At 37.9% G+C, this 11,842-nt stretch overlaps 1 protein-coding gene across 1 annotated transcript; it reads right to left on the bottom strand.

Moving 5' to 3' along the window:
- Window positions 1-584: 584 nt before the first annotated feature.
- LOC110456711 (neuronal PAS domain-containing protein 4B-like) lies at window positions 585-11,089 on the bottom strand. The gene is made up of 10 exons (XM_021507623.1): window positions 10,913-11,089; window positions 9,985-10,151; window positions 9,462-9,511; window positions 7,982-8,071; window positions 7,602-7,784; window positions 4,657-4,844; window positions 4,239-4,345; window positions 3,935-4,091; window positions 2,339-3,798; window positions 585-2,019 (listed from the first exon to the last, which is right to left on the bottom strand). The coding sequence occupies exons 1-10, from the start codon at window positions 10,957-10,959 to the stop codon at window positions 1,988-1,990; spliced, it is 2,481 nt and encodes an 826-aa protein (XP_021363298.1). The 5' UTR covers window positions 10,960-11,089; the 3' UTR covers window positions 585-1,987.
- Between the last annotated feature and the right edge of the window lie 753 nt (window positions 11,090-11,842).

The following is an 11,842-nucleotide window of genomic DNA, read 5'->3' as shown; positions in this document are numbered from 1 at the left end:
GGATCTGCAGACTATAAATGTACTGTTATCATTGACTGATTTGGCCAGGTGATTCATTTGCTCTTGACTGTTTTGATTTTTAGTTAGCGTATCAGAAACTCTTTTTTCAACAAATACCATAAATCACTGATTTTTTGCGAGTTCTAGTTTTCTTGGCGGGACCTTTCAATTTTCAGAAAGATTTGACTCAGAATATTTTTTTTTTTACTTTTAAGATTTTTGATTTACTAAAAAAGTAACAGCATACTTTTAATATTTTTAAAATTGTCAAATGAATGATCGAAATGTATCTGAAAAAGTAATCAACCTTTGCTAAAATATTGATCTCGCAAAATGAACATGATTTACAGTATCCATAAGAAAAACATAACACATCGTTCAAAACAATGTCATTTTCATTGTTAATGTAACAGGTAATAGCACAGACAACTTTATGACTCTCCGATAAAGTAATTTCCGGATCAACGCTTTATATGATAGATGATGCCGTGCTATATGACCCTGCACTGTCATTGATCAATGCGTTAAGGTTACGCCAGTAATGAAACGTTCTTCAAACAAGGAAAGACAAAAAACGATGTGCGCATTGTTTTCTTCGTTTATTATAATAACACAACTGAGAAGCTTAGTCACACAAGTATAACCTCTCATTGGTTACCATGGTTGCAAAATCGTTGTTATGACAATACCTATCTACCGACCAGCGGGTGAGGATCTACTGTCATGACAACAAGTTCACGTTTTGTAATAACAAGGTAAAAATTGTATGAAATTTAACAACGGTTAGGAAATGAACGTCTACTTTGCGTTTCTCACTAAACCCGACATAGGTATCAGTTAGGAGCAACGATATAGTACATTTACCTGTACTGTTAGTTAGTCCCGCCCAACTGTACGTCAGTCATATTTACCTATACTCAACAGTCACTTGAAAAGCCACATGGTTAACGACGTGACATTGCTGCCTTCAAGTTATAAAATAATTATCTGTCTTTCAATCTTGCATAGAAATTTGCAAGAGCATTAATCTCCCATATTTCTCCCTCCCCCTGTGACGTTCATTTTGAAGCTCATAAGCGACAAGGGCTAGACAAATAAGATGCACAACAATTTCATTATTATGTAAATTATTGATGAATATGAGGTCCAGCCTCGTGAAAAATGATGAATGAAAATACTTGAGGACCAGCCTCGTTTTGATCGCACTGACCAGAGAAAAAGTGTTGACGGTGTGTATTGGAAGATAAGTATAGAATAATGAAATTGTGTGTTTATAAAAAAAACAGCTTAAATAATGAAGGATGCATTCTCGGTCAACGAGATCCAGCCTACTTTCTTCCCTCATTCCGAGAACAGTTTTCCTATCGTTAGATAAAGGGTGATTACGTACTCGACCAGCAAGTCACGTGTGGTGTGTCAATGGAAAATGGACATACAACAATTCAAAGTACAAATCATAGTACTATCTACTGACAAGGTACTAGATAAGAGAGGAACACGTTATCAATAGCATATGTTTCAAAGGCGCTGCTCAACACGATATATATTCATGTTGCTATAACTAACCATCAACATGGATGAAAATATAGAACATCTATAATTCATAACATATCTATATTTAGCGTCAAAAAGTTCATTTCAAAGTCCGAAAATATATTTACAAGTATGGATACGTATGAGTCCCAACCAGTGAGACGCCATACACATCGGAACAGGAAGTACCTCCAGATCCGATGCTTTTAATCCAAAACAAAGTCCGGCCAGCGGAGCTTGGGAATCGGTATAGATAAAGCACATTTGATTTGATATAAAATTGTTCATGAATAAAATTAAATTAAATTTCTAAACAATGTAGAAAAAGTTTCTCCCGTCCAGCGGGAGTTTTGAAGACGCCCATTGTCCATCCGTCCAGCAGTGGAGCGAAGGTACGTCCAATGGCAATATGCCATACAATGGATAAATCGTAAGTCGGAACTTACACGTCGGCCTACTGGGATTCTTCACTTGATTCAGAGACACCTGCAAAACACAAAAGGGACGATCACATCAGTTTCATTGTCTTTGTACAACTCTCTGTGATTTTTTTTAATATTCTGTGCTATTTTTATCGGAATTTTGTCATTTTAAAGCATGTATGCTATTAAAATATGCCCACGCTACATCAAATTTCTGCTTTCCCTACCTATTCTAGATAATTCATTGCTTACTCAAGGGGGTTAGTTTTTACTTACTTTATGATTTTGAATAATAATATAGTGCAAAACAGAGCCGAAGGTTGAAACAGAATATTTTTCTTTGTTAGGCTTGCATAAATATATATTGGTAAATGTATGCTTACCACTTGGTGTCCATGAAGAGATAAGTTGTTTGAGTTGATACAACTCGGTTTCATCTGAGCAAGGGCCAGCCTTTTTCAGACAAAAGTCGGTTTGGAGCTTTGGTTCGGCAAACAAGTCGAGACCTTTGGTAGACATATCAATATTACACGTCTCCAGCATCCAGGAATCGGGGTCCAGATCCTCACAATGATCAGTATCGAAGTCAGATTCGGGTGTCAGCACGACGCTTGACATGATGTCGTCGTAAGAAAGCTTATCTTCGACAGTTGAACGAGGAGATGAAGGCGTAGGACTGGGTTGACTTTCGCACAACGGGATACGTTGGTCCTCTATTTCCATCTTCATTCCGATGAAGTTGTTGCAAGTGTTGTTCAAGTGTACACCACTTGACTCGAACAATTCATCGATGTCAAACTGTTCAAATGCAGGGAGTTGCTTTTCCTGTGTGTGAAGGCAGGTGTAGTCAGTGACGTCGACTGGTTCCTGCTTTACACGTTGGAGCAACCCTCTGATAGACAGCGGCTGACCGTCCAGGGTCCCAATCTCGTCGAAGAAAGAGTCCACAAACGACACGTCCAAGCTAGGTAAAAGTTTCTTTTGTGGCTCTGCGTTTGATACCTTAGTGCTTTGTTGTGTCCTATTAACGTGCTTCTGTCGGAGGGCACACAGATGTTTGGCCACCATAATCGGGTCGACACCGCTTGGGAGTATCTCCTGCTTCATCTGTGGTTGAGGCGATGATACCGGTGATGGTTCAGGCGTTGGGTAGAAGGCGGGAATAGATAATTCTGGCACAACTTGCTCTAGTGATGGAGCTTTTTGCATCAACCGTGTCTGCTCCACGAATGCTGGCAAGGGGTCGGACAAAACCGACTTCTGTTTGGTGGCTGGGAGGACGTTATTGTTGAGGCAGTACATCATCTGCACGGGTCCAGTAGTAACCGCTTGCTGAGGAGCTACGGAAGAGCCATGGATGTTGCGATATGAGTTACTTTCAAACGAAGATGGCAGCGGTGTTCCTCCAGAAACCATGAAGCCGTTTCCCGAGGATATGTCCTGAGCCATTCTCGCGACTTTGATTGGTTTACAAGTGGAGCTGAAGTTCTCTTGTAACTTTCTCTTCAATGCCTTCAGTGTATTTGTGTGACCTTGGCCTTGACGTCCCATGACCTGACCGGGTACATTGTTTCTCATGCACAGGTTTGGCTGAGACGAAAACATGGCGGATCGATTGAACCCTTGGGGTGAAGGTGTAGATGCATCGAAAATTGTTTGTCCTGCGAAAAATGATGACTGAGCAAAGTTTGGTGATCCCTGTTGCTGTTGAGAAATCATTCCTGTCTCCAAGGCTTGTGAAACGGGTGCACAGAACGTAGAACCAAAGAAGAAGTCCGAAGCACGGGTTGCGTAAAGAGCAAAGAGCTGCCCCTGAATCTTGAATTGGTATGCTTCCTGTTCACTGCAAGATAAAATAATGTGGTATTTAATACAGACATTCTATCGAAAATAATACAATTACTAAATGACAGAGGAATACAGCGCACTTTTCGAATATCTTTTGATAGAAGTCTTCTTCACTAGTAATCAATGCTTACCTGATCACTTGATTGATGCAGAAAATGACGGGTTCGTCACTATTGGACAGCAACGCCTGACGCACGTGCATCACAATGTTGACCCAGATGACGTCGTTGTTACCGGTGATCATGCGCACTGTCATCATGGAACCCATCTCATGCCTCGACTTAACCACTGTATTAACAAAAATAGTTAACATTAGAATCTACAGATCATTTGTACTTTTAACGGAGGACAATTTTCACTTATGAATATACTCATATGAATATAAAATTTATATATATACAGATTTTTTTTGTATAATATCTATTGATTACTTACATTGAATGTGTTTCTCTCTGGCCTCATGGATGTCCTCAGGATGCAGGCAGGAGTACCAGGATTTTCCCTTAACTTGATCACTCTCAATGCCAAGGTGATACTCGCCGCTACAAGGAAAATGTAATCAGTGAATTTGTGTTGCAAATGAGAGATAATCAATAACATCCCTGGCCGACAATTCTGTAATCAAGGGCAACTTGGCAGAGGCATGTGTACACTTAAGTCAGATATATATATATCAATTCGTAAATAGGTCATTGTCAGATCTCATTATACATGTACTATTATTTTTTCATTGATTTCATAAGTAAACACAATTCATTATTTGAAGTCCCATTAAAAGAGAAATTATGGACTTAATCAAATATTTTTATCAATTACAAATTATTATTTTTTACATGTTACTGATAAAACTTACTTTTGAGAAATTTCCAGGAAGTTCATATCCAGATGGTGTATGCTTTTGAATACCATGGTATTGTTCTGAATAAGCGTTTCCTTTACATCCGGGGTTATCAGGGGCGAGCACACCGAGATGAACACTTGTTGCTCGTTACCAGAGTCCTGCCCTGGTACCGACACGAAGTGGCCGCGCACGTGCATCACCTAGAAAATATTAAGATAGAAGAAAGGTTATACATAAGCATTAAAGGTATTATTTCATGGTGGGTACTCATATATACTAAAAACTGTCAAATGCACAATTGTCCCTCTTCCTATAAGTTAAAAAAAAATGAAGCATGTCTTAATTGTATAACGCTCTATTAGAAAAAGGTTGAAAAGTAAAATATTCCATTAAATTATCCATCAATTATCCATCAATTATCCATGCAGAAGTGAACAAAATGCCCCTTTGAATGCCAACACCAAAAACGGAAATATAGAATAATTAAAGACAGATATGTTTTTATTTGTATTTGCCTAAAACAGGTACAATTTCTATGTGCATTTCATAGGGAAAATTATTACTTATCAAATCAAGCTAAAGTAATTTCATAGGCAGTTTTTCCCAGCACGGGATTGGCAGTATAACTGGCTGCGTGTGAGGATGTGTCTGGTATTTTTCGTGTATGACGTAGTGTGTTTGATGTCGACCTCTACACTGTATATGGTTAGCGGGCAGGCTGCTGATAAGCTTGCAAAATATTTCATAACCTTGGCTAGGAAGTCTGCCGTGGGAAATAAACATCAAATACAGTCCAGATTCCGACATCTGCGTTCATTACTTTTAACTTTTTATACATATGTATCTTCATACATTCAGCAAATTATTTTAAAAACACTGACAAATATTCCTCAAATATCATAAGACTATTTATTTATTTATTTATTTATTAATGTCTGACGGAATCATGCAATATGTGATTCTCCTCCCGGCCTGCCACCAACGTAAACGATAATTGTTTAAAAAAAGGTCTGATATTGTGAAATATACAGCAAACAAACTGGTCTGATATTGTGCAATAAACAGCACACAAACTGTGAGTCATCTATAGTGGTTATATATTGTAGTACTTAGATACTAATATGGAAGTATACACCGTTTAAAATAAATGTTTTAACCAGGCCATCATGCTGTTGTTTCCGCCTGTTTTATACGTCATACGGAATAAGTAGACATTCGTTGATGATTCAGCGCGACAGATGCCTATCATCCTATATAACAACGGCTGTATTATGAATAGTCAGCCAAGCATGAAGTCACCGCCTAGGGCTCGCTCTGTGTAGGTCTAATATATGTCATGTAACAACCGGATTGTAGCGGTGTACTATATTTTATGACAGCTTAATGTCATTACTCCGAGTTGGTCTTTAGGTAATCAGATAACAATAATAGCCAGCACTAAGGCCTAGATACCTGTGTAGTACATATCCATTACATTCATTACTCTTATTGTCTTTTTAATCATCTTCTAATAAGACTTCACCCTTTGTTCAGATAAATCCATAATTATTAAACTTTAAAAGCATTAAATAAATCAAACAAATGACGTATTTGTCATGTCTGCTATACCTGCTATTCAAAACCAACATAATTAAACAGGAAGATTAGCCGAGTACAATGTATTACTAAAAATACAACTGCATTCGGCCTGATTAAACAGCTACGCCCAAACAGGTCTTTTGAAGTAGTAAATATTTCACCTCTATCAACGTAACATAAATAAAATAAAAAAAATCAAGTGAAAAAAAATTAAAAAAAATCGTCTCATTACAAGCGGGGAAAAAATCGTATTTCACATATTTTCACATATATTCATTAAACTTTATAAACGTTTTTGATAAATATAATAGTATTGGTTTCCGCAAAATATTTTATGAGAAAGAGCCTTTCATGTATACACCTTACTAGGTGAACGGTTACTGCCGCTTTGACCTTAACGTAGCCTCATTAACTTTTCAATAGCTCTTGACGAGGTACTCCAGCGCAGAACAAGAGTTAATGTGTCAGACGATATGAGTAATGGATTTCGTCAGGAAGAACGCATCCATCATTTGCCTGTTCTATGTCAATGTAAGCCAGTCGACCACCGAACACAGCCACAGCTTATTGGCATACTGCCAATCTCAGGTAAAATTGCAATCGCGATCGTTCGCGGTAAGTAATCTGAAGGAAATTACATCTATGAACGATCCAACAGCTCCATCACTTATCGTGTATTATGTGTCTTCAGGACTTAATTTTATGGTTTTGCGTTGGTTCAGGTATTGGTTCAGGTATATGGATAAATGCTCATAAATTGTTTAAGTCGAGATTGATTTAAATTGTTATAGGATCTAAAATGTTTCCCGTTGCATTTGTTATTCATGGCACATTAAAATCAGTTTAAATTCCATCACTTCAATATTCGTATTAATATCCTTAATGCTTTCTGCTGTGTATGTCTCATCATCATAAGATTGAAATATATATAACTGATACTATTTCCTTGCATTTAGATTGTTTCCATTTTTGTCTTATGATTCAATTTTATCTCCATTTGAATTTTAAAAATATATCCTGGCGAATTGATAATAAAAACTTAATCTTAAAAACAAATATAATCCCCTCTTAAACTTTTAAAGCGTATTTTGTGTTTCTGGTTGAGGTCTATTATACTCGTGAGAAATAACAGTTTGAGGGTTTAAAGCTTGCCCGGATGTTGTACTTCACCTAACAGCGATTTCCGCGATACCGACCAAACTACAATAACATCTTATCGCTTTCTGAACTGTATTGTTTACATATGGACAGGTCCAGTTTCCTGAATCACCTTCACCCGACAAATATGTTCCAGTAAAGGGTTTCGAACACTCCCTTACCGTAGGTAGAAGGTCAACAAAACACTCGTGCCAGAACTAGAGGTTAGAGCATCAACCTACCTTGACATCACCAAAGCCAGCTTGTCGCTTGAGAGTCCTTGACATATTCATCCGACAGAAAAAACTGATCGGCTGCTTCTTGTCAATATCTCCTCCTCCATGCATCAACTGTGCCTGCACAGTACCATGGTCACGTTTGTCGACGATGTCAAATAAACTGTCTCCTTGGGTCTTCATATCAACCTAAATAAAGGTAACAGATTAAGTTTGACATGACATTCCGTTTTAAGCGGTATTTATTATAACAAAGTTTTTTAAACATTATATTGTTTTCGATTGATGTCACAAGAGGTCTCCAATCTATTTTTTTATGCTTTACCGAATTATTTTTTTCAGAAGCTCTATTCTTCCGCTTGGAGATAACAATGATTGTAGCCTACCATTGAGTGTCCCAGGTACTCCGTAACGTTCTCTGAGATGTAGACCAGCTTGCCATCTCTGGTTGTGACGAGGAGAAACCCAGTCAGTGACTGTAACGATAAAAACGACTTTATCAAACAAGTTGTCCAGGGTGTGACGCTTACTGCCAATACGGGTCATAAACATGTCATCTGGAAGATACGCCATAACATAATGCAGCACATTCACTTACACTACACATTTATTTTTGTGTGCTGGGGTCACAGGTCAGACACTATCAGGGGGATACGTACACACATTGATACCGGGGACACAGCACGGGCTTGCACGTGTTCCCACCCAAATTCTCTACAACAATCTCACTAAAGGGAAGCAGTCTAAAATCGTTACGCTATCAACTTATTCTATGCGTTCACATTCTGGCACCGTTATCGTAAATGGAGTCAGAAGGGCTTCAGTAATGAGCAAATGTGGCCGACATTGCTGTAATGAAGAAGAAAGAAACTTAGAAATCTGCCAATATCTTAATAGAACTTTTTCTCATTAAGCAACACTGGGGTAGTGTTCATGCAGTTTAATGTTTGAGGCAGACCTGTATTTAACCCTCCTGTTAGAACACTCTCGCCTGTATCATAAAAAGTTGGCGCCTTCCCAGGACTCTACCTCAATGTGGGTTACGTTCTAAAGAAACATATCGCGTCTGTAGCATATGCTCTATCACACGCTCAAACCAACAGCACATCATTCTCGTGTACACCATATGCAATCACGTGATTGAGGTCAGAAACAAAATGTTGATTCAGTGGCGAGATCCATTTGAGTGCTCCATTAAAGGATTTTTATTCTTATGAAATGGCATTAGCGCAAAGGCTTTCGGTGCAGTCCTGTCTTTTGAACCCACAGAGCAAACAACCATGCAAGTATAGTTAACCAAGTACGTTCGAACTGCCAGCATTGTGGGTACGCGAGGACAATATGGTCTGATCCGTCACCAAAGCATATATAAACACACGCGGATTAGACCGGCAGCTAGGACAATCGGCTATTCAAACAGGGTTTTTAAATCGCTTTTATCTAAAGTACGGCCCACAATTATTGAAGCACTAGATGACGTCAAAAGATTTTTAAATTTAAACTCTGACCTCAAGTTGGGGCCACACTGTGTATTAGCTCCATTACAAAGGCACGCATTGGCTTTAAACACATAACGCATATTAAAATATTTTATTTGAAGACTCTTTGATGTAATGTCATTTTAATGACAGGCGTACATCAGTTTGCTAACATATTTCATAAACCGACTAGTTAAAACGAGGTCACTTGGATCAGCAGAGCGGAACGTTGAGTAAATAGACCTCACTGGAAGCTGATCCCCGCCGCGTTAACAAACATGACCTTTTTCTTACGTCATCGGTGACCCCGATCACTCCACACTCACGTGATAGACATACTTAGAAATGTTTAATAGTGTTATACCATATTTAAAAAAATCATTCTTACCTGTGAAAATTCGCACGGGGCATCGTTAGGGCATGATTGGGGTTGTATCACTAAAAATGAAATTAATTTCAAACATGTATATCTGTTTCAAAGGGATTTAATATTAAAGTATGTTTGTTTAGATCAGCTACGAATTATTCATGTTGGTGTATTTTTTACTAAAAACCGGATATTCAACTTGCGTAATAAGGAAGTATCATCAAACTCATAGGAAAATCCAACATGCCTTATATGGAAAAAAATAGGACTTTAGCAAGAATACTCCTACCAACTTTCACATTTAAATGAAAACAACTAATAATAAATTCAAAATGCAGACGATAACCTAGTGGCATGTTGCCGAAAATATACTGTTTTTAATGTCATATTTAAGCTTTAACAAAAATTACTAAAATGTAAGCATAAACCGTGTCGACAATTTTATATATAAGACAATATTATGTATAGGCAAATTAGTTAAAACAACAATACGGACAATGTTATAAATGTCTTTATGACAGTATTTAAAAGAAATATAACTTACTTTTCTGGAGAATATTACATTTCCTGATGAAAACACAGCTCAGTGACATGACCTGAAGTTGTGACAACCTCTGTCGTGAACTCTCGGGCAGGGGCAGAAGGTCCCTCATTACCCCAATTTCTGAGTTAATCTGGTCACGCCTCTGCTTTGAGGCTCCCTTGTTGGACCTGTAGAACAAGAGTTCAAGATGACAAAATTGGTTCTGATGATTTTAAAATCTTAACATGTATGGTTTCCTTTTACTTTAATCGGCACCATAATTCAAAGAAGGTACTGAAATAAATACATTTATATATATCGACAAGGCTACGAGACAGGACTTTCCCCGGAGGTAATATGGATCAAAATTTTATTTTGAATATAAGAAAGGTATGTTCCTACATAAACATCATAAAAAACGACGAAAATAAGGCAATTAAGTAATAAGACGAAAAAGAAAGCAGTAATTTAGGAGGTATTACATCCGTGGTGTTAAAACAGAGAAGATATAAATGACAATGCCATTATTAGAGTTTATGACAGACCTTCTAACATCAGTATAACCTAGAAGCGTAATTAAATCCGCCGAACGTATGCCCGTCGGCTACAGCCACTCTTGTATCTATGTATAGCCTTTCTGACGTTAACACTGTGTGTATGTGGTGTGTGAATCATCTAGGCTGAAACAGGTGCGCAGGGCTCGGTGTAATGGCGCCCATTTTCGTTCTACCACCAGGTATGGATAACGAGAAACCAGGCAAATACCTTACATATCTCGGTCACCAAAACATCACAATCTTGTCTTCTATATCACTGTCTGTCATATTTACATACAGGCTGAAGTAGGATCACTGTCAATTCAATACTACGACAGATAGTGGACCACTCCCCGCCCAGAAATGTCAGAGCTATCAATACAATATGTAAACATACAACATAGAAAACTTACCTCTCCAAGTCCAATAGGGCAAGCTCATCTACAGGACTCGGTGCCATTTTTCCTTTGTGTACAAGATATTTACATTTAAACAATAAACAAATCTACAAAATTGTTGTTCGGACGGGCCAGCCGTCTGTATACTCCAAGTTCTACTATCGTTATGAGGCTTCCCTGCCGTGGGTTGACGTATTTAATCCTCCGGCAGAGGCAACTCGCCGATTGGCTAGGTAAGATCACGTGGTACAATAACCTTGATGTCGTCATCATGAAGCAAGGTGTATTCATTGACAAGCGTCTGTGTGCGTACATAGAAGCTACATTAGCGGAGACCTACACAGACTTAACGGACCGTTACAAACAACAGAAGACACTATTTACGTAGAGTAGGCCTACAGCTAGCGAGTAGATCTCGGTGAACAGTACAGTACATTTTCAGGGGGAAATTGTTATAAATTGAAACTTTCTATACACCTACGTTATAGCAACTATAGTCAGGGATTTTTATCGATAGATTCAATTATGAATTTGTTTTCCACAGTTGCTGAACGCTGGGATTGCATAATGCTTAAAGTTCAAGTACTTGTTAATTTCCGTGGTTTGTAATATTTTCTCTTAGAATTCATTTTGAAAATATATTTAAGATTTAACATACAATAACGTCGGTAAGGTTTAGCAAATAAAAGTGTCGGTAAGGTTTAGAATACAAAAATGTCGGTAAAGTTTAGCATGCAAAAGTGTCGGTAAGGTTAAGCATACAAAAGTGTCGGTAAGGTTTAACAAACAATAACGTCGGTAGGGTTTAGCATACAAAAGTGTCGGTAAGGTTTAGCATACAAAAGTGTCGGTAAGGTTTAACATACAAAAGTGACGGTAAGGTTTTACATACAAAAGTGTCGGTAGGGTTTAACATACAATAACGTCGGTAAGGTTTAGCATACA

This window comes from Mizuhopecten yessoensis, unplaced genomic scaffold (assembly GCF_002113885.1).
Source record: "Mizuhopecten yessoensis strain PY_sf001 unplaced genomic scaffold, ASM211388v2 scaffold1029, whole genome shotgun sequence".
Classification (NCBI taxonomy): domain Eukaryota; kingdom Metazoa; phylum Mollusca; class Bivalvia; order Pectinida; family Pectinidae; genus Mizuhopecten; species Mizuhopecten yessoensis.
The sequence above is the reverse complement of the archived record's forward strand: the minus strand, read 5'-3'. Positions and strand labels throughout refer to the sequence as shown.

Excerpts from the sequence above, each read along its gene's own strand:
- LOC110456711 (XM_021507623.1), bottom strand. The coding sequence starts at position 10,959 with ATGGCACCGAGTCCTGTAGATGAGCTTGCCCTATTGGACTTGGAGAG. Across the intron at positions 8,072-9,461 it reads CCCCGTGCGAATTTTCACAG|TCACTGACTGGGTTTCTCCT; the intron begins GTAAGAATGATT and ends TTATCGTTACAG. Across the intron at positions 4,092-4,238 it reads CAGAGAGAAACACATTCAAT|TGGTTAAGTCGAGGCATGAG; the intron begins GTAAGTAATCAA and ends TTGTTAATACAG.